Here is a 24,091-nt window from a genome sequence, read left to right as displayed (position 1 = left end):
ACTTATCATCGCTCCTCATAAATTGGAGGCACAGCATTCTGAGACAGAATGAATATATATCTGCAGCCTGGATCTGGGGCACTGAGCATCTTTATCCCTCTGTAAATCATCATCCTAATACTTCCATTCTTTGGTGTTATGTTCAATTCTGTCTGCCTGATTTTTTTTTAGCTTTAATGATGCAATATAAATCATTATCAGGCCCTACATTACATTTAATTACAGTTGTTCTGCATGAAAAATAACTGAATACCCTGGCTAGGGAAATCAGTCTTGTTCTGTTGTTTCTGTCCATCTCCTTCTGGCCATTATCATGGTTCATTTTCCCTGCTCACTCTTTCTCACACTCCATGCTTCCGATCACTTCCCCACCTCCCACTGACTCCCCACCTCCTTGATATTTCTTCTTCACATCAATCAGCCAGTCACCTCCCAATTACTGGGGTCTGATCTTCATCTCACCTTTACCTGTGAGCTGCCCGGGAAGTGCACTAGACATCTGATGTAGTCATCCCTAGTACCAGGTCTGACCACAGCACCAGTATCACTCCCTGTGTCCATGCTTATTACAACATGATTGAATAAAGTAAAACTGCGGCTACAATTTGCAGTTCAGAGACTCTTGTGCCACTATTAAGCCTCTTCACAGTTGGACAGAGATTGAAAGTCCCTTCACTCCTCACCAACAAATGACCTTGACTCCAGTCTTGAACTAGGTTGACAGACCAAATTTAGACTGCCAGTGCAGACCAGGCTGGAGTTAAAACAGAAAATAGTGGAATCACCCTTTTTGGGTCTCTTGATCTTTCGCTCACTCTCTCCTTCACCCTCCGTTCCCTTCACGCACAAAACATTGAAACGTGACACAAAGTGACAGGACTCAACCAGACCAGCGACACAGTAGTTCAAACAGCCAGTAGGACGCTTGCCCACTTGCCCACTCGTGTTACTGATGGACATTTCAGACACGAATTTCTGACGATGTAGCGTCACATCTGTGATCAGAACTGTCTTATCAAAAAGCCGGGAATGAAAGAAATTGAAGGAAATCCGTACGCATTTAGACTTTGATGGTAACGCCAGGGAGGGGCCGAGTATTTGATAATATTTGGCTCATTTTTCGGGGGTGTCGGTGAACAACACCCGTGTTCCCGTGTGGAAGGAACTCTTGTCCACGACAAGCCGAAAGCAACAGTTTAACTCGCAGCCACAGCATCTGCTGCAGCGACACGGAGAGCGGCCGCCACAGTGTCCGACGCGATGGCTGTTACTGGCGTTGTGGCTCATTTGACAATAATGTTTCTTCTGTTAGGTACGTTACTGAAAGCAGGAATTGAATTAGCTTGCTCAATCTTGTTGTTACAATTTCTTGGAATACAGTAATTGAGGTGGAGCTGGTGTGTGAGTCAGGGAGCCTAGACCCTGAGTGGTGCCGGGTCTGCCGGGTTTGAAGATTGAAGGGTGAACTGACGGGGCGAGTGAACTTGGAGAACTGACCAGTGCTGATCTGAATGGACTGTAGAACACCTGATCCTTGTGTATCCATGATTATTGCGGTGAAGGTTAGTTTGGGAGCACAGTGGGTATGTGAGTGGGAAAATGAACGAGAGGCTGGATCTGTGATCAGAGATGTCCTTTCGATTTGGGGATTTTCCGTAATATTCCCCCGATGCCTCGCAGCAGGTAAAATGGATCAGTTTCCCAATGCTGGGACGGGTTTTCAAACTGTGCACACACCCTCTTTCATCATCCCATTCAGCGCCATCTGTAACTTTCTTTCCGGGACTGCTTCAGGTCGAGTCGCCTTCGTCTCTGGGACAAACGTGCGAGGAGTCACGGGACAGTCGATCACACTGCCGTGCCGCTATTCTGTCCGAAAATATATCAAAAGTGGGATGTGCTGGGGTCGGGGACAGTGTGGTGTTAGGAACTGGGGAGATGAACTGTTCGGAACAAATGGAGACAGAGTAACTTCTGTAACATCCCAGAGATACAGTCTTGGTGGTAGAATTGCGGCAGGAGATGTGTCGCCCACTATAAATGATCTACAGAGAGAAGATAGCGGCTGGTATTGCTGCCGTGTGCAGATTCCGGGACCGTTTAATGATCTGAAAACGAATTTGAATCTCCGGGTTTTGGGCGGTAAGCAGCTCAATGTTACATAATTCTGTGTCAGAAACGGCGGCATAGCGGTGTAGATGCTAGTGTATTTTCCACACATCCCCTGTGATTCTGGTTCGATCCCGAGCTCCTCTGCTAAGTGTGTGGAAATCATATGTCCTTCCTTGCTTTCTCCGGTGCTCTGAGACCGGGTTTTGGACGGTAGAGAATTCAATATTACATGATTCTTTGGTAGGTTAATCGGTCAGTGTAATCTGCCTCTAGTGTAAATTAACGGCAGGACAATTGTGGGGAGCTGTTTCCAGTGAGATATGGGGGATGTATCTGATGGGAATTTTGGGCAGATAATATGTTCTCGATGGGCTGAACGGCCCTCTTCTGCCCCGACAGCACAAGAAATAACATAATCGATACTGATTTATTGTTTACTCTGTTGTATATCCAGTAGAATGGATAATGTGCGGGATGAAAACGGCAGGACAGTACAATGTGATATAGACAAAGAGTGCATTGTCTGAGATTCTGTGGAGAGGAATGTTTTGTGTGTTGCATCAGATATACAACACAAAACAATGGGTTTTGGGTGTTAATAACAGTGTTAATGCTGCTGTCATAGGACCATAACAAACAGAAGCAGGAGTTGTCCATTGGACATTCCTGGCAGTTCCACCATTCATTATCATTGTGGTTGATCATCTACCTCAGCGCCATTTCCACCACTGTCCTGTATCTCTTGACTCCATGTCCAGATATCTATCGACCTGTGTTTTGAACAAATACAAAGAATAGGCATCTACAGCCTAAAGCTTCACCACCACATTAAAGATCTTCTCATGTATGTCCTGGCTGGCCTTCCTTAAGTTCTAGGTTCCTCAATTAGAAAAGCACCTTCCTTGCATTTTGTTCTGCCAAGTCCTTGAAGGATTTAGTATGTTTTATTGAAGTTGAAGAGAGTACAGTTCAAGTCTACTCAATATCTCTTCATATAGAAACCCTGCCAACCCTGAATCTTCTTTGCACTCTGCCTATGGCAAGTGCAACCTTTCTTAGGTGACAGGTTTTCTTGTCCACTCACTGGGCTTGTCTGCCTGTTCCTATCCTCTTCTGTGCTCCCAGTCCCACTTGGTTTTACACTGTTGGTAAATCTCCAGATATATCCTTTGTTCCCTCATAAATTTCATTCCATCCCAATCCTGAATAATGACCCCTTATTTTGAGATGATGATCTCTATTCTTGATAGGCAATGCTTCTCAGACACCTACTCTTTCACACCCTCTCAGAATTTTATGCATTTCAATGAGCTCATCTCTCATTCTTCTAAGTTCTGCCTTCTCCTCAACGTCTGGGTAAAGAACGATATATATTTGCATGTGAAACCTTTTTCCTGGGTGTCTATGGAAATGTAGCTCATCAGCCCCTCACTAATGTGCCACTGGATCCCACAGCAAGAAACCCACCTTTCTCTGGCTTTGTATGTCTAGGGTGTATATGACTTTGGTCCCACCAAATCCCTGAGGTTGGGGTGTTTCACCCACCCAAACCCCGGTTTAGAAACATAGAAACATAAAAAACATACAGAACAATACAGGCCCTTCCGCCCACAAAGCTGTGCTGAACATGTCCCTACCTTAGAACTACCTAGGCTTTACCTATAGCCCTCTATTAATCTCCATGTAACCATCCAAGAGTCCCTTAAAAGACCCTATCGTTTCTGCCTCCACCACCGCGGCCGGCAACCCATTCCATGCACTCGCCACTCTCTGCGTAAAAAACTTACCCCTGACACTTCCTCTGTACCTATTTCCAAGCCCCTTAAAACTATGCTGTCTCGTGCTAGCCAATTCAGCCCTGGGGAAAAGCCTCTGACTATCCACATGATCAATGCTTCTCATTATCTTGTACACCTCTGTCAAGTCACCACTCATCCTCCATCACTCCAAGGAGAAAAGGCCGATTTCACTCAACCTATTCTCATAAGGCATGCTCCCCAGTCCAGGCAATATCCTTGTAAATCTCCTCTGCACCCTTTCTATGGTTTCCACGTCCTTCCTATAGTGAGGCGACCAGAACTGAGCACAGTACTCCAAGTGAGGTCTGACCAGGGTCATATATAGCTGCAATATTACCTCTCGGCTCTTAAACTCAATCCCACAATTGATGAAGGCCAATGCACCATATGCCTTCTTAACCACAGAGTCAACCTGCATAGCAGCTTTGAGTGTTCTATGGACCCCAAGATCCCTCTGATCCTCCACACTGCCAAGAGTCTTACCATTAATACTATATTCTGCCATCATATTTGACCTACCAAAATGAACCACCTCACACTTATCTGGGTTGATCTCCAACTGCCACTTATTAGCCCAGTTTTGCATCCTATCAATATCCTGTATAACAGCCCTGTATGACATTATCTACAACACACCCAACCCTTGTGTCATCAGCAAATTTACTAACCATCCCTCCACTTCCTCGTCTAGGTCATTTATAAAAATCACAAAGAGTAGGGGTCCCAGAACAGATCCCTGAGGCACACCACTGGTCACCGGACTCCGTGCAGAATATGACCCATCTGCAACCACTCTATGCCTTCTGTGGGCAAGCCAGTTCTGGATCCACAAAGCAATGTCCCCTTGGATCCCATGCCTCCTTACTTTCTCAATAAGCCTTGCATGGGGTACCTTATCAAATGCCTTGCTAAAATCCATCTACACTACATCTACAGCTTTACCTTCATCAATGTGCTTAGTCACATCCTCAAAAAATTCAATCAGGCTTATAAGGCACGACCTGCCTTTGACAAAGCAATACTGACTACTCCTAATCATGTTATGCCTCTCCAAATGTTCATAAATCCTGCCTCTCAGGATCTTCTCCATCAGCTTACCAACCACTGAAGTAAGACTCACTGGCCTATAATTTCTTGGGATATCTCTGCTCCCTTTCTTGAATAAGGGAACAACATCCTAACTCTCCAATCCTTCAGAACCTCCTCCGTCCTCGTTGATGATGCAAAGATCATTGCCAGAGGCTCAGCAATCTCCTCCCTGGCTTCCCACAGTAGACTGGGGTACGTTTTGTTCGGTCCCAGTGACTTATCCAACTTGATGCTTTCCAAAAGCTCCAGCATATCCTCTTTCCTAATATCTACATTCTCAAGCTTTTCAGTGCACTGCAAGTCATCCCTACAATCACCAAGATCCTTTTCCATAGTGAATACTGAAGCAAAGTATTCATTAAATACCTCTGCTATTTTCTCCGGTTCCATATACACTTTTCCATTGTCACATTTGATTGGCCCTATTCTCTCATATCTTATCCTCTTGCTCTTCAAGGTTTGTGTGAATCCTTTGTGATTTGCTGCCCCCGGCAATCGCCATTGGCAAGAAATAACAGATCATACACCGCATACATTTATAAAGAAGTATATTTAAAAATGTCAACTTAAGCAGCCAGTTGTTAAAGGAAAGAAAAAAAAACAAAAAAAGGCCTATTATAGTTAAACAGTCACATATGCACGGTGGAGCTCAAATCTTCCAAACGCTTTTGGTTTTTGATGTACACACTGCACCTTCCTAACGTCACTCAAAATCCATCTCAAACAAGCGGGCTCTCCCTCACAAGTATTGGTCTTCCTTCTTGAAGCCACTCATCTGCACAAAACACCTTGTGGAATAGGAATGGCATCCTCAGCCATCTTTTCTCCTGTCTTCTCCCAGCAAAGACCTCTCCACCCAGTGTTCTCCAGAACCCCCTCCCAATTCCACCATCCTGATTGGCTGACATCCTAAGCTGAACAACAAAGCTCTTTATCTCAGATCAAACCCAAACAAGCTGAAAACAGAACTGCTAAATTGAAACACCTACGGCATAGCAGTAAAAATCTTAAACAGGCTGTTAAACCTAGAATCAATATATGAACATTTATTTCTTTTATTCAAGTTTTTTTTATTGTGTATCTTCTTATTGCCTTACTTATTTTTCAGTGACCATGTACACAGACACCTAGATGGTTTCAATGTTGATTCACTCACCATATAACAAAAATCTGTTTTTCTAATGTTCCTACTGAAGTGGATCATGTCACATTTCAACACATTATATTCCATTCATCATGTGCTTGTCTGTTTAGCTAGACCTCTCTTTTCTGCTGATTTCTCCTTGTATTCTCAGTAAATCTCACACAGACAGGTGAGGATCCATCATTAAATCTTGGAAATGTCCTTGAGCTAAGACATTGTTATGTTATGAACAGAAGAGGTTCTAGCCCCATTACAATGGAGACCAATGAATTGCAGCTTCCCAATGCAAGGATAACTTCAACACACACAAAATGCTGGAGGAACTCAGCAGGCCTGTCACAACCACAGATTCGGCAGCGCAGTAGATACGGCAATTGTGCAAGTGAATATGCACATGTCAGCTAATTATTTCATTGTGATTGTATTTAACTCCACACTTGTCATCATAGTGCAGTCAAGACTTGGACACAGCACAGCAACGCTTCGCTGTCTGTTTGCATTTGGCCTTGCCTGAGAAATTGGACTGTTGAGACAACTGACTCTGAAGACTAGCGGTTTTCATTTAATATTTAGTTGTTCTTTTCAGCCGCAGTATAGGTTTCGTTTTCCATTTGAGAGTTTTAGTTAACAGCCCTGTTTGGCCTGGCACTTATTGTTTTCTTTTCCCTTTAACACTGTTCGCATTACTGTCTGAATTATCGACCCGCTTCAGTGTCTCTCACTCCGCACTTGGGCCATGTCCAAACTGTTGGTGATAAGGCCAGGCATCATCTATGGAAAAGAATACAAAACTAATAGACCCTGGTGATGGATTTCAACCCCAAACCCTTTCCATAGATGCTGCCTGGCCTGTTGAGTTCCTCCAGCATTTTGTGTGTGTTGCTTGGATTCCAGCATCTGCAGATTTTCTCTCGTTTGTGACAAGGGTAATTTGTTTATTCTATCTCCGTTTTCTATGTTAACCAATGCACAGTAGTATATTAATCCCAATCCAATATGTTCTTATTGTGCTTAACAGTGGCAGCTTAAAGACCCTCTACTAGTCAAAATACACAATTTTGACCTGTTGCCACTGACCTTTGCTGTAAATTGTCTGAGCTTGATGTGAGTGAGTAACAGTTTCTGACTAAGCATTGACCAACAGAAAAATAGGTTTAATATTCCTTGTGTTACACAGACCAGCACAACAGTTCTGTTAACCAGAAGTAATTGCTGTATTACACACCATGGATATGATGTTGCTTATTTACATCCCTGATATTAATGTCTTTTTATTTAGATAAACTGCACTGTCAATAATAAAGGTTAACAAGTGTGCCTTGAAGTTGCTTTTAATATAATTGTTTCTGTTTAGAACCTTAAGATTAAGTGATTAGGTGAAGATTAGATTTGTATAAGGACAGACTGGGAATGTTTGCGATTGAAGTCAAAAGTAAGATGTGCATTTTACAAAGTGCCTTTCTCACTGAGCAACAAATGGGAAGATTCTTCCACAGACAGGGATGTGGTGATGATCAGATATAGATCATGATTGTAGATCTTTTAATTTGATTAATTCTTGGGCAGGAATGGTGATAATTTCTTGTTCTTGAAAATAATCAAAATTGTGCCAATAAGGAAAGATCTTAATGTGACAATATTAATGGTGCTGTGTCTGTTCATACACTTGCAACACAGTAAACAAATCCATCATACAAATAGAAGTAATCCTGATTTAATCACCATGTGGAAGCATGTCCACAGGACTTTACAAACAAGCTGAGTGAAATGACAAGGACTTGGCGGATGGAACACAATGAAGAAAAATAGGAGATCATCCATTTTAGTACCAATAATGGAAAAGCAGAGTTTAATAAAAACTCTGTGATTGGGTAGTGTTGAACTTTCAGAGTAACAAAGTTGTAGTTGTGCAGAATCTTGGCATTGGTCCAGCAAATCCATTTTGTAAAAACACTGAGCTATGTAACCACCAGCAGAAGCTCCTAAGTCCTCATCCGTGGGAGAGGACGGATACACCATGATGGCTACACCTGTGGATGGTTTGAAATACTGGCTCAGGACACAGGATTCTGGCGAGTTACTCTTGGTGGCCTGTGCCACAGTAGAGGTGATGGTTTTAGCTAACTAACAGAGCATTGGCAAGAGTGCTCTGAGAAGGTAGTGGAGAGTTTTGATTTCTAAACAATGAAAGGACATACTCGCCATAGAGAGAGAACAATGAATAACTGGAGTCACAGACAGCAATTCACACCACCCTTCCCTCACTCTTCAATGGAATGAATACTCAATGTATTTGGAGGCTTCATGATAGATTCATTGCTTGAACACGTCAGTGGCCCATTTGTTCAGAATATATCTGTGATGAGAGACTTTGACAAGGATGGTTAGCATCCAAGTACTGGAGTATCAGAGACTAGAATCAAGACATAGCCACCAATTAGCAGATCAGGTCTGAGTCTTTAAAGACTGTATCAGCAATCAATATTCTGGAGAGTCAGCGTGTCCAAACCCCAGAAGCTGGTGTGGTCGGGTGCTATCATAACAATATCTGAACTGCCCTTTGACCTCCCAGTGTTCAGACAGTTACTGTCCTTGTCGAGAAACTGCTTACTTATCTTTGTTTCTCATAAATCGAAGGCACAGCAATCTGAGACAGAGTGAATATACTGTATATCTACAGCCTGGATCTGGGGCACTGAGCATCAGAATGCACCCTGTGTGTTCACACAGCAGCTGAACATTCCGGTGTGGGTGAATCTTTTCTGGTGCAGTACATCTGAGATTGTCACGTGGCATTCTCAAGGTGTTTAAATAACATGGAGAGATTCATAAAAAATAGTTGATTGACATGTTGAAAATATGGTGATGTATACTGAGGTCCATGTTGGTCAAGCTGATGTCAAATCAGGCTTGGACATTGACTAATAATCCAATTTGTATTTTAGATTAGAAGTCACCTCATGACTACGTAGCTCTCAGAACTGGAATAAAAATATCCCAAGGTGTTATTTTCAATAACAAGAAATTGTCTCCATTCCTGACCAATAATTAATCAAATTAAAAATCTACTATTGCCATCTACTATATATCTATTTATATTATCTGGTACTTTCCTCTTTCTCTTGCAAACACTCAGAAATCCGTAGTTAGAGTTCTTTCCAATATGGAGAAGAACATATTGTGAGAACTAAATTTAATATACCAATGTGGAAGAAGTACAAATGGTGATGGGAAGCAGTACTTGGGCAGACGTTGCATCGCAGAAGCTGCATTGGTAGTTGTAAGAGGTGGACTGTGTAGAGATGGAGGCAGTATATTGAGCCTGGTAACTATAGAGAGGATGTACACCTGGAGAGATGAGAAAAGTGTTAGGTCCTATTGGCAACATATTGATGATGGGGAAAATGACCCAGGATGGATGTAGAAGCTGGTGGGGTGGGGGCGTGGAAGGTGAGGTCACTGTCCTTGCCGCTGATATGAGGGGAGGAATGAGAGCACAAGTGAGGGGAGCAGAACTGTTACAGTTACTGACAGTTGGCGAGAAATAAGCAGTAAGAATATTTGCAACTTATATGTATAATAATAATACCAGCAGAGATTAAAAAATCAGTATTTATCACTCTTCCTAAGAAAGGTGGAGCAATAGAATGTGAATTACATAGGACCATAAGTTTAATGAGTCATATCACCAAGATACTTCTAAGAATTTTGATGACAAGAGCTAAAAATAAGATACAAGCTGAAATAGGTAAAGAACAATGTGGTTTTGTGAAAGACAAAGGTACAAGAAACGTAATATTGATGTTAAGGATACTATCAGAACTAGCAATTCAAGTGCAGAAAGATTTGTTTCTTTGTTTTATTGACTACACAAAAGCATTTGATAAAGTGAAGCACAGTGAGTTATTTGAAATATTACAGAAAACTCTAGATTAGATTCGAAAGATCTCCGCCTAATCAGAAATCTGTACTGGGAACAAACTGCAGCTGTAAGAATAGATGGAGAAGTGAGTCAGTTTATGAAAATCAAGAGGGGCGTTAGACAAGGGTGTGTTTTCTCCCCTGATTTATTTAATGTGTACAGTGAAGCAATATTACAAAAAATAAGAGACATCTTGGGAATCAAAGTTGGTGGTGAAAACATCAATAATTTCAGATATACAGATGACGCTGTGTTAATTGCAAGTACGGAGGAAGAACTACAAAACTTAATTGATACAATTGCTGAAGAAAGTGCAAAAATGGGTCTATCTATCAATTGCAAAAAGACAGAATGTATGGTGATATCCAAAAAGAAGGAGAATCCTATCTGCAGGCTGAGAATAAACGGGGAAGACGTAAAACAAGTACAGAACTTTTGCTACTTAGGAAGCTGGGTGACATCAGATGGCAGGTGCGACTTGGACATCAAAAGAAGAATAGGGATGGAAAAAGACACCTTAACGAGAATGAAGTGTATACTTACCAATACTAAACTAGGCATGACAATCCGCCTCAGAGTACTGAAATGTTACATTTATCCAGCTATGTTATATGGCTCAGAATATTGGACAATGTCTAGTAACATGAAGAAATGAATTGTAGCAGCAGAGGTGTGGTTTTTGAGGAGGATGCAAAGAATATCATGGATGAAACGAATATCTAACGAGGATGTCATGAACAGAACATACACAAAAAGAGAAGTAATGTATGAGATCATGAAAAGACAACGTAACTTCATTGGACATGTGATTAAGAAAGAGGAGTTAAAATGCATGGTAATTATGGGAAAGATTGAAGGAAAGAAAGCAAGAGGAAGACAAAGACAAATGATGATGAGGACAGCAGCCAGAGAACTGGAAATGAATACCAATGAATTGATCCACTTGACCCGAAACAGGAGCATGTGGGTCATGGCAGTCAAAGCTCAAACTGGGCATGGCACTTGATGATGATGATGATATTATATATATATAATATAAAACAAGTAGTGCAGAATTAGAGAAGCAGTGTTCATGGATGGAGGAGGGGAAGAAGCTGTTCCCCTCCACTGAGTATGTGTCTTAAAGCTCCTGTACTTCCTCGTTGATGGTAGCAATGAGATGAGGCCATCCCCTGGGTGGTGGGGCCACTTAATGATGGATGTTGCCTTTATGAGGAATCAGTTTTTGAAGATGTCCTTGATGCTGGGGAGGATGGAACCAGTAATGAAGCTGGCTGAGTTTGCAGCCTTCTGCAGATTTTTCTGATCCATGCTATGGTTCATTGATACCTGATAGTGAAGTAACCAGTTAGAATGCTGTCCGTGGTACATCTGTCATAATTTGCCAGTGTCTTTGGTGACACAGAAAATCTCTTCAAACTCCATTGAGATGGCAGTGCGCTTGGTTACAGCGGCTCTCGGATTTAACCAAACATGTAATTGTTTGTCCTTTCTGTCTTTTTTATGATCATAAGACACTACTGGACACTATGAACACTGAGTACTGCATGACTACCCCACTAGTGAATTGCTGGATAGTGGGGGAGCTGGACTTTTTGCATACTGTGACATCAGCTGCTACAGCCACACAGGGAAGAAGGCATCAGAGGCAGTGCATGGTCCAATAAACTGTGCAAATGATTGTCTGGCACTTTTCTTATAATCGCAAGTCCCTGCTGGAAATTGATAATGTGAAATACTGCATTGGGGTTCATTAGCGAGAGCAACAGGAGGGCAGATGCGTGGCCTTGGTTGTTGTGTGAACCAGGTCTCGTACTGTGATGACTCCTGTTGCAGCTGGCCAGGGGAGATGACGCAGGAGGCAGTGTAGGAGAGAGCAGAGACTCGGCGGGCACACTAATATCTATGCTGGGTTGAAGCTGACCCCTGTAGGTCGGTTCTCCTGTTGGTGCTACTCGCTAGTGTTCACTCAGCGGAAGTCAAGCTGGATTGCTTTGGTTTGTGGCTGCACTAGTTCATGATGAGGAACTGCTGCGTGCTTGTTCTTGTGGAAACGTGGCTCCATGATAATATCACATGCACCATCAATCTATAGGCCATGACACTGACTTGGGCTATATTATCTTTTTGTGACTGTATGCTTTTCTGAAATCATAACTACGGTATATGTCTTATACGTGCTGTGTGATGTGTGTGACTATTGGAACTGTGTTTTGCCACGTGGCTCTGGAGGAATGCTTCTTTATTTGGCTGTATATGTGTGCATAGTTGAATGACAATTGAATTTGAAACTGAAATACAGCCACTGACACTGTTACTAGCATGGAAAGAGGATTAGCTCTTTTATTGGCAGGAGAATAAGAGTGGGATTAAATGGAGCCTATTCTGCTTGGCTTCTTTCTTTCTTCCTCAATCTCTATCTTTCTCTATCTCTATCTGTCTCTATCCCTTTCGCTATCTCTCTCTCTCTTTCTCTATCTCTCCCTCTCTCTATCTCTCCCTCTCTCTCTCTCTCTCTCTCTCTCTATGTATATATATATATATCTGTATATATCTCTTTCTATATATCTCTCAGCACAAGTTTACTCCCAGTACAAATTGCTTTAACAGATCCAATAATAACTGTTTCCATATTGGGAATTTTAAAGGTTGCCTTGCATTTATTGTGGACTGCACATAGGCAGGTATACTAGAGATTCTGAAACAAGCACTATATGACTGTAGTTGAGAGATTTTAAACACAAACTAAATTGTTGACATTTGCCTGCAAAGTTTGTTAAATTTTCTCTCACATTTTAATTATCAGGTATTTCATTCGCAATGACATGTTGATTCCAGTAATGTTTCCAATGACTTGAGTGGTGCAAATACTTTTGTTATTGATCCTGATTTTAAACTTACTCAGAGTGACAGAGTTCCACGTCATGTAACAAACCAGCAAGAATGTTCTTTGTGATTGCCTGTGGCTTTTCAAATAATACTCCTCATTGTCCCATTTGTTGTTTATAGAAGTGAGAAACAATACACTGGCAATGGGAAAGAGAAATCCAGTGCAGAAGATCAACAACCTGTTGTAAATTGTTCAAGAGAATTGTAGCAGAAAGTGAGTCTGTAGGGAGAAAATGGTTTATTAATCTCACAAGTTTAGCAAAAGTTGGAATAGATGCATGTTCCACATAGGATGTGCATTCCCTAACTGACTATGCAAGGATATTCAGCATTAGTGTAAAAGAAACAGAAAATATTGTCTCAATCACAAGTTTTAGGCTAAAATCTATTTTTTAGGCTAAAATCCATTTTTTAGGTTATTGAGACCATTTGGTCTTTATCAGATTGTGTGACCAACTCCAGACATTGTAACATTTTAATCAAAAATCACCCAAAGTAGCTTTTTCTACAGCTGTGCAAAACCTGGAGACAATAAATCAGTCATCTTAAAGAAAATGAAAAGTATCTTAGCTTTGAAATGGAGAAAGTGTTGGAAAAGGTACAGAATCAGTAATCACTGCGACAAGTGTGGATTGTTTAGAAACATCCAGTGTGTCTTTGTTAAAAACTAATGGTGTCTAATTAATGTGACACAGTTTTTCAAGAGGTCGAATTATCACTGAGCATTTCATAATGTGTTAGATTTGCAAGTACGAGTAGCTTAGGTGCACACCTTGGTTGGCATGAATGACATGGGCCTATTTCCATGCTTTATTACTCTATACTCAATTATAGATTTTTCAGCAAGGTTAATATAATATAAAAGATAGTAAATAAGAAATAAAAACTGTAAATTATAGTAAGTATATATAAAACATTTAATTAAATAAGTAGCGCCAACGGTGAGGGAAAGAATAGATCATATTTTCAAAATATACAGATGGTGTAAAACTTGGCTGCATTGTGAATCATGAAGTAGACAATAGTGGACATCAGGAACTGGATGGAGGAATGGGTGATAGATGCTCAGAAGTGTGACGTGTTATATTTTGTGAGGAAAAGCAGATATAAACCAGGTGGTTCATATGAAAGTGAGAATAGTATGGAAATTTGTAACAAGCAACAAGAGACTTTCCACTGAAGATGGAATTTAATGCAGACAAGTGTGAAGTTTTGCACTTTGGCAGGACCAATCTTACACAGTGACTGGTGGAGCAATGAGGATTGTGGTAGAACAAAAGGGATCTGCAAATACAGGTCCGTAATTCGTTGAAAGTGCTGTCATGGGTAGATAGGGCCATAAAGAAAGCTTTTGCACATTGGCCTCCAAAAATCAATGTTATGTTGAAATTGCATAAGATGTTGGTGAGGCCTAATTTTGAGTATTGTGTGCAGTTTTGGTCACTTGCCTATAGGAAATATGTAAACAAGATTGAAAGAGTGCAGAGAAAATTTACAAGGATGTTGCTATACCTGGAGGACCTGAATTATAAGGAAAAATTGAACAGGTTAGGACTTTATTCCCTAGAATGTAGAAGATCAAGAGGAGATTGGATAGAGGTATACAGCATTCTGAGAGGTATAGATAAGGTTAATTCAAGCAGGCTTTTTCACCTGAGGTTGGTTGGGACATGGGTTAAGTGTGAAAGGTGAAAATTCTAAGAACATGAGGGGAAACATCTTCACCCAGAGGGCCGTGAGAGTGTGGAATGAGATGACAGTATAAGTGGTGTATGCAAGCTCAATTTCAACATTTAAGGGATCTTAGATGTTCCAGGTCGGGGGAATAAGAGTCCGACAAGACCATTGTGTCCAAGCACCACAAAGAGTTTATTATGAAACACAGGCCCCCATCTATTGCCTTCTCTGAATCAGCAGTCCAGTCCATCCTGTGTATTGAGAAGTCATTGGGTCTCACAGATTTATCCAGTATGTCTGAAGTAAGCCTCGTCTCCATGAAACAGAGAATGTGACAATTCCTCATTTCCCTCTGATACAGTAATCTTGCCCTTAGGTCCTCAATCTTGTTCTCCATCGACTGTACATTTGCTAACAATATACTGTGTAGAGTAAATTTCATGCCCTGATGTTTCACTCTAGCTTAGAGTCTTCCCCTCCTCCCTCTCATCCAACCATGGCGATCTACCTTTGTCTGCTTAAGGATGCCATACCTGCTTGCTTGAGAGTTAAGTCCGCTGAGTTCTTCAGAAGATTGTGAAATGACTAATTCTTCTAAATGGTTTAACATGATGTTAAAGGGAAATTACAGTCTACGGACAGCAGTGAGGGTCATTCAGAAGAAGTATATTTTGAAGTTTTGTAAGCCACCCGTAGCACGTTGCCATTTTTCACTCATCCTCGCCAAAAGAGTGTAAGTAACTGGGTCCTCCGTAGAATTACATTTGACCCAGCACTTACTGACTCCCAATTCAAAGACATTCTGTTTACTTCACTGTTTTATTTCTGTAACAAGAGCATTCCTGTGCATCAGCGCAAATTCAAAGTTTTTTTTGCCTAATTGTGGGAATGAGAAAGGCACTTTGAACCTGCATATCCATCACACTTACTGGTTCTCCAGAGCTAACCCAGCCCTCATTTAGTTCTATGTGAGTTATTGATTGAGAAAAATGAATGAGTTCACTGACATGAAAGTAAATTAACTTTTCTTCTGTTGCAGGAACCAGCACAACATCTGCTTCACCCACAATTAAGTCCTTGTCTGCAGACCATGGAAATGACATTGCTCCATCTGCTTACCAGGGTCAGTCTGCATCTTCCAGGCGGTACAATTTATCTTCTAAACAATGACATTAATGCTTCTTTATTTGTGTAAACTGCACAATTTAACTATCGATCTTCAAAGTGGGCAAGGAGGCCTCGAAATTGCTTTCAATTTAAATGTTCATGTGTAGAACATTAACAATTATGGTGGCTTTAACTTAGATAAAGTATTCTCTGGCCAGGTCTCTGTCGATCCCATGGTCCTTAATCTTCTAGATCAGCCTACTCTGAAGCACCTTGTCATTCGCTTTACTGAAATTGAAGTCAACAGCATCCACTCTCATTAATTAACCTAACATCTCCTCAAAAACCACATATAGGTAAAACATTTCCTTCCCTGTCTAGAGAAGGGGCTAGACTTGACCTCTCCCTAGGAAATGAGGTGGGCAAGTGGTTGATTTGCTCAGTGGTGGGGGAGCACTTTGTGATCAGTGACCATAATTATATTAGCTTTTGATATGATTCAATATAATGTCGTAAACTGGGGTCAGGCTTATTCTGATAGCATCAGACAGGAATTCTTAAAAGTTGATTGGTAGAGGCTGCTTGCACGTAAGGGGACATCTGGCAAGTGGGAGGAACTTAACTGTGCGACAGGAAGACTTCAGCAGCAGCATGTTCCTGTTATGGTGATGTGCAAGGCTGGTAAAATTAGAGAACCCAGTGATAAAGGATATGGAGGATCTGGTGCAAAAAAAGGAGGCAAGTGATAGGTATAGGCAGCTTACTTCAAGCAATTATAATATTGGATGTAGGAGAACACTGGGGAATGAAATTAGAAGGGGGCTACAAGATATCTCTGGCTGATAAAATAATGGAGATTATCAAAGATTCCACAAGTATACTAAGAATGAAAAAGCAACTGGAGGAAGAATTATCCTTCCATGGATCACTGTGGTAATCTAAATTCTGAGTCATGGTAAATGGGCGAGGTCTTCATTAGAATTGGTATCGGTTTATTTGTTGTCACATGTGTTTTTACAGTGAAATGCTTATTTTGCATACTGTTCATACAGATCAAATCATTAGGTAATGCGGGGTCACATTTCAGACCCTGAAGAAATATATACAGTGCTTTCTGTCAGTATTTATTGTGGAGAATGACATGGAAAGCTAATTGGAGCAAATCAAGTAGCCTCTCAGGCAGGAGATGATACGTTTCATCACCAACCTCTCAAAGTACTTCATCACAGTGGATGTAAGTGCTGCTGGTTGTTAGCTATTCAGGCAGGTTACCACAATCTTCTGAGGCAACAATATAATTGAAGCCTGCTTGAAGCAGTTGCGTACCTCAGACTGTTCAAGCAAGAGTTTAAAGATATCCAGTCCGTTGATTAGCACCAGGTACCCCCTCTGGGTCAGATGCTTTTTGTGGGTTCACCCTCCTTCAGGACGCACTCACGTTTGCTTCAGAGACTGAAATCACAGGGTCATCGTGGGCTGTGGGAGTTTGTGAAGTTTCCTCAATGCTTTGAGAGCCAAAGCAAGTACAGAAGGCATTGAGCTCATCTGGGAGTGAAACCTTGTTGTCATCTCCGAGCCCTGAAGAAGGGCCTTGGCCAAAATGTCAACTCTTTGTGTATTTCCATAGATGCTGCCTGACCTGCTGCATTCCTCCAGCATTTTGTGCGTGTTGCTTTGTCACCTATGTCGCTTGGTTTCAGTTTGTAAGATATAATAGCATTCAAGCCCTGCTGTAGCTGTCGAGCATCCCCAGTGACTCATGCTTGTTCCAGATTGCCACTTCACATGTGAGATGGCTTTCCAGAGATTGTAACTGTGCACCTTGTATCTTATTTGGCTACCATACCTGAGTGACACTGATCTACAGTAGCCCTCAGCAGATTGGGGAGCTCAAAGTTCATCCAGCACTTCTGGTTGGGGAAAACTCTAAATGATTTTATGGGGACATGCCCATCTACAATTGTTTTAATAAACTCCGTCACCACAGTGGTGTATTCATTCAGATCTTTTGATGAGTCCTTGAACATGGCCCATCCACTGACTTGAAGCAATCCCATAGCCACAACTTTGCCTCCTGCAACCACCTCTTTGTTGTGCTCATCACTGGAGCTTTGATCTTTAGAATCTGCCTGTATGCAGGTAGGAGAAGGACAACCAAGTGATCAGATTTCTCAAAATGTAGTCTAGGCATGGAACAGCAGGCTTTCCTAATTGAGGTGTAGCAGTGGTTGGGACCCCTGGTGCTGCAGGTTAAATGCTGACGATAACTGGGCAGAGATTTCTTCAAATAAGCCTGATTGAAATTCCGAACGACGATTCAGGTGGACAATTTCTTGCTTGTTGATGGCAGCAGTTAATATTTCAAATGCCTGGAGAAGGTCCGCTTTTGGTGACAGATTAGCAACTGAAATGGCACCACAAGACAGTCAACTGTATCAAGTCTGCTATGGAAAGGCCGGGACTGAAGAAAGCTGATTGCCACCACCTGTCTGAGGACAAATTTGAGAAGTGAGGGAGGTGTAAGCAGCTAACATCCCAGTGAATAGGTAGAAATTTTCTATAGCATTCCTCAGATCCTGCCCTGCTGGTAATTCGATCTGTTTCTCAGTGTAGGGACAAGATTTCAGACTGCGGTTGTGCTCCCTCTTCTCGTACCAGACAGTACTATTTGTGACATTGGCTTGTTACTGGTTAGAATGAATGGAGACAGAGTAACTTCTGTGACATCCCAAGGCTATCATCTTGGTGGTAGAATCGGGGATGGAGATGTATCACACACTACAAGTGATCGACAGGGAGGAGTTAGTGGCTGGTATTGCTGCCGTGTGGAAATTCTTGGACTGTTTAATGATCGGAAAATGAACTTGAATCTTCTGGTTTTGGACAGCAAGCAGTTCAATATTCCATGTATCTGTCTCATCAATGGTGGTGCAGCAGTGTAGCAGTTTCTGTAACTGTCCCACAGATCCTGTGACCCAGGTTCAACCCTGAGCTCCGATGCTCCATATAAGAAGGTCACCTCGGTTCCCCAGGTGCTTGAGTTTCCTTCATTTACATGGGGAACATTTGTTTGGAGAGATTATATTGCTTTGATTGAATGAATAGTGCTCTTCCGCCTGCTGAAAACATATGAAGTAACACAAGAAATATTGATTCTGTCTTTGTTGTTAATTGATGTACATGTAGTATGGATAATGCGCTGGGTGAAAGTGGCAGGATGCTACAATATAAAATGTACAATGTAATAGTGATCTCTGTAGTACCCATGAGTTACCACGATAATGTCAACGGCTCGTTAATGACAGAATGCCTTTTTCACTTGACTCTAATTCTCACCTTGGAACATTCTCATTACTTATTTCAATCTCTTCCTGGGGAAAAGCACTGAACTCAGAGGTAGAGGATGTAACAGACTCCTTGACTTACTGGTAATATCTGACCAAATTAGTGGAATGCAGAAGCCCAAGGAAAATTGATTCCCCAGGAATTATGTATAGGGAGATAGGAAAAAGGCTGAAGAGCAGGACCTCCAAGGCAATAATTTCTGGTTTAATCCCTGTTTCACCTGCTAGTTAGAGCAAGAATAGGATGATAGTACAGATGAATGAATGGCTATGGAACTAGTGCAGGGGCAGGGTTTCAGGTTCTTGGATCATTGGAACCTCTTCTGGACCAGGGGTGACCTGAACATAAAGGACATGAGGCACCTAAAGTGGAGGAGAACCAATTTCTTGGCCAGGAGGTTTGCCAGTGCTACTCAGGATGGCTTAAATTAGTTTGGCCGGGGATTGGAACCAGAACACCAGGTCAGAAAGTGGAGGGATGCAGAGGAAGGTAGATGTCAGGGCCAGTAAAAACAGGCAGGAGAAAAGTAATAGGCAGATGCAACAGATAGTTTGAAGTGTGTGTAATTTAATGCTAGGAGTATTATGGATAAAGATGATGAACTGGAGCATGGATCAGTACATGGAATTATGATGTTCTGACCATTGCAGAGACTTCGTTGAGAGAAGGATAGGAATATGTGCTTAATTTATTTGTTTTGCCACTACATTGTGGGTTGAGGGACCTTGTTATAAGAATCACCCATTGTAACAATGATCAGAAAGAATCTCTATTTGCCTACAAATAACCTTTATTGTCTAAACTAAAAAGTATGTGGGTTCACGAACTAACTACTTGTCTACACATCCACCAGAATTCCCAGAGCCTCCATGAACAGTCAGTGAACGGAAAAGGTACTACCAGCAAAAGGAGTCTATGCTGGCCAGGCGCTCCTCATGGTCCTGATCTCCACATGTCCGTGGGATCCTCCTCATCTGCAATTGTTGATCTCTGGTTGCTGGAGAGTTATCGCTGTAACGTATTTGAATCGCCTGACTTTTATGGTGTACCTCATCAGTTGAACTGGTGGATCTCCATCCATTGGCTCAAGGTCACGTGGCCCACCTGGGTCATCTTCTTACTGGTTCTAGTCCAGGGTTATAACCAACATTGTTTCATGTTTTTGTCCACCCCAGCCTTATGTATTTGTGTCTTTCAACTCTGACTGGTCCAAACCAGTTAAACTAAGTAACCCAAACATCACTTCTCTGGTAAATCTACCACTTTACATAATAAATAGCTACCCATCTGAGAATGGCCTCAGGTTTAGCAGGTCATTAGCTGAAGCTACTTGTGTCCACATTCAATTGATCTGATTAAATTACCACAGAGCAAGACTCAGTTCAGAGTTCACAAATTGGGTGGGGGGGAAATAATGACAATTGGTTTGTCTACTTCCCCTGCCTTTGATTCATCCAAGTCCACTAATTTGTAGACAGTAGTTTCTTCAGGCAGTAGTAGGCATGAGGGTTTAGTTTAGTTGGCTATTTTATTACTAATTTATTTGGTTTGGGACTACATTATGAGTTGAAGAGCCTGTTTATGTGCTGTACTGTTCTATGTTCTGAAACATGGGTCTGGAAGTTTTGGCAAATTATCTCAATATCTGGGTAAGACTGTTTTTACACTCAATACCATCTTGTTCTGATTTCTGCACATTTCATTCTTACAACTGTCATTACAGATCTTACAACCTCTCTGTCTACATCTCCCAGAGATTCCAGTTCAACTCCACATTTACCTGTGAGTAAATAACTTTTTATCCAGAAGATGTGTTATTATTCATAAAATTTCACTGAGAGGACAAGATTATCTTTTTCTGCATTGCTTGTTCCAGAGTTGTATTGTACATGCATACTTTGACAATGAAATAATCTTTGGAATGCCAGATCTTTAACATACACATAGACATCCGTTAGTCTCATGAGACCATGGATTTGTGCCTTGGAAGGTTTCCAGGGCGCAGGCCTAAGCAAGGTTGTATGGAAGACCGGCAGTTGCCCATGCTGCAAGTCTCCCCTCTCCACGTCACCGATGTTGTCTAAGGGAAGGGTACTAGGGCCAATACAGCTTGGCACTGGTGTCATCACAGAGCAATGTGTGGTTAAGTGCCTTGCTCAAGGACACAACACGCTGCTTCATCTGAGGCTCAAACTAGTGACCTTCAGATCACTAGACCCACACCTTAACTACTTGGCCATGAACCAACACCTTTCATAGAAAAAGTTAAATAATTGAAGAGATTGTTCTGAAGTGAAAGCAGAACTCTGTTTGGTTCCTGGTGAAGGGAGGGGAGACCATAAGACCATAACAAGAGGAGGAGGACAGGAGCAGAATTAGAATTTGGCCCCTCAAGTCTGCAGTCTCTTGCACCCTTACTAATCAAGAATATATTAACCTCCACTTTAAATGTATATATTTAATATATATACCATCTCTGACAATGAATTCCACAGATTCACCACCCTACAGCTAAAAATATTCCCACTAATCTCTATTCTAAAGGGATGTCCTTTTTATTCTGATGTTGTCCCCTTCTTGTCCAAAACTCTCTCACTATTGGAAACATCCTCTCCATTTCCAGTCCATTCCGGCCTTTCGATATTCAGTGGGTTTTAATGAGATCTCAACTTATTCTTCTAAACTTGCAGCAATTACAGACCCAGAACCATCAAACATTCCTCATACATCAAGCCTTGCATTCCCGGGTCATTCTCATAAACCTCCTCAGGACTCTTTCTAATGTCAACACATATTTCCTTAGATATGAGGCCCAAAAGTGCCCAAAAGATTCCAAATATGTTGACAAGCACCTTATCAAGCCTCAGCATTACATCCTTGCTTCATATTCCAGTTCACTCCAAATAATTGCTAACATTATATTTCTTTCCTCATCACTAACTCAAACTGAAAGCTAAAATCTATGGAATCCTACATTAGGACTCTCATGTCTCTTTGCACCCGACACTTCCAGTCAAGATGGTGCCAGCAAACAACGGCTCCTCAGGCAACATCTTCCAGGTAGCCAATCTCTCCAATTATTTAACTTTTTCTACAAAGATGTAGAACTTTCAAAGTTCTGGCATTCCAAAGGTTATTTTATTGTCAAAGTAGACATGTACAATACAACTCTGATATTCGTCTTCTCCAGATAGCCACAAAATACAGAAAAACCATGGGTGTTGTTAAAAGAAAAGACATCAAACCCTCTCAACCCTTTGTTTCTGTCTTGATGGTTTTGGAGACTGTTAGAGCCTGTGATGGGTTGTTTGGAGCTCGATCAGGTTATCTGGCATGTTGCAATCCTCAAATAGTACAGGTTACCTCATGCAGGAGACCAGAGAGGGGCCATAATCAACTCCATTTTGAAGCATTGAGGGAGATTGAAGTATCATGGTGAACGTGGAGGAGGTCAGTGGTTGCTCTCCATGGAGACCATGGATTGACGGTGGTTGGTAGCCAGCTCAGCAGCGTTCGGAAGGCCTCAGATCAGCAGTGCAGTGGTCAGAAGGCCACAGGTCAGTGGCGCGGTGGTCACTCTACATGGAGGGACTGAGTTCAAGCAGTCACTCTCACGGTTCTGGTGGGAGGATATGCTCGAAATTCTGAGATGTATGAGATTATTAGTCAGTAATTTATTTTGCAGTCCTTCAGGTTTTTATGTTTTCTTGCTTCTTGCTAATTGGCTGGTTAGGGTTCTGGGTGGACAATGTGTTGGTTTTTGTATGAGGGAGGGGTTAGGGATTTGGGATCTGATGTTCTTGATGTTTTTTCTGTGTTGGCGATCTCCTTTTTTGTGTGTTTGAGGGGGTTAGGAGTTTGGTGCTGTTGTTGCTGTTTGTTTTTGCAGGGGAGGGGTTTGGCGGTGTGATGTTATTGTTACTGGTTTCTACATTGCATGGCTATCTGGAAAAGACCAATATCGGAGTTGTATTACATGAATACTCTGACAATAAAATGAACCTTTGGAATGCCAGTAGTCACAGGCAGCCAACTAGAAAAGAGCCCTTTATGCCCATGCACTTGTATGCGTAATCAATGAGTTTGCACCAGGGCTCAGTGCATGAAGGTGAGGTGAATCTATTGAATTGAAGTGTTGAGGACTGAGCAATGGAGATGCTTCATTTGTGTGACAGGGTTTATTGTACAATCAATAATGCTGATAGCCACATGGATGGATATACCAGTATAAGATTTAACTTGGGAAATAATTCATCTTTCTCACAGTTTTTACATCCTTGGAACATTCTCCATGATATTGACCTGCACAACTGACACTTCCCACTATTTCCTGAACATTCGTCCAGCAGATCTGCTCTTCTGTGGATAATTTATGTCGATCATCTCTAAAAGGCTTCTGATGGGTTCCATTACATTTCAGAACTTATTACTGCTCCAGCTGTCTCACGTGCTCTTATTTGTCAACATTTCACAGCAGAAATAGAAAATGAAGATCAGTTCTCCCAGCCCTACCATGGTGAACAGTTCACTATTGCCTTCTCCTAATGGCTCATTTCCATCTCTTTTTACAACCCTGTGTGACCACAGCCAAGCTGAGGAGGATCCTAGCCAGGATAAATCCATACAAAGTTGCCGGGTGCTGAGGGATTCAGCTAAACGTACATCTTAATGGATATCTTTAATACGTCTTTACAACACTCCACACTGTGCATGCAGACTTTAAGGAAGCCATGTCGGCATTATACAGTGCTTGCAGTTCGCTCATTTTAAATTTAAAGCTGAGAAAATAGGTCTTGTTCTCTGTTTCAGGTTCCTGGTGAGCTTGCCAACCTGATTTTTCTGCTTTGCTGGACCGCTCGTGTCTCAGTTTTCGTCTCTTTTCTTTCCATCACCGTGCTGCTTTGCAAGTGGAAACGTAAGTGACAAATTAATATTTAATATTCAAAACATTTTGTTAAGATATTTATGTAAAGTTGCTCTTCACATGTGATGATGATATTTATTTGA

General features: G+C 41.7%; 1 protein-coding gene across 1 annotated transcript in view; it reads left to right on the top strand.

Moving 5' to 3' along the window:
- The first annotated feature begins 1,260 nt into the window (after positions 1–1,260).
- The window catches only part of LOC140200957 (uncharacterized), a 47,634-nt gene continuing 24,803 nt past the window's right edge, over positions 1,261–24,091 (top strand). The window contains exons 1-4 of the mRNA XM_072264601.1: positions 1,261–1,312; positions 1,795–2,142; positions 15,672–15,755; positions 20,808–20,866. Coding sequence (XP_072120702.1) covers positions 1,261–1,312; positions 1,795–2,142; positions 15,672–15,755; positions 20,808–20,866 — 543 coding nt within the window. The remainder of the gene's footprint in view (positions 1,313–1,794; positions 2,143–15,671; positions 15,756–20,807; positions 20,867–24,091) is intronic.

The sequence above is a fragment of the Mobula birostris genome, chromosome 7 (assembly GCF_030028105.1).
Source record: "Mobula birostris isolate sMobBir1 chromosome 7, sMobBir1.hap1, whole genome shotgun sequence".
NCBI lineage: Eukaryota > Metazoa > Chordata > Chondrichthyes > Myliobatiformes > Myliobatidae > Mobula > Mobula birostris.
This window is presented reverse-complemented; position numbering and strand designations above follow the sequence as displayed.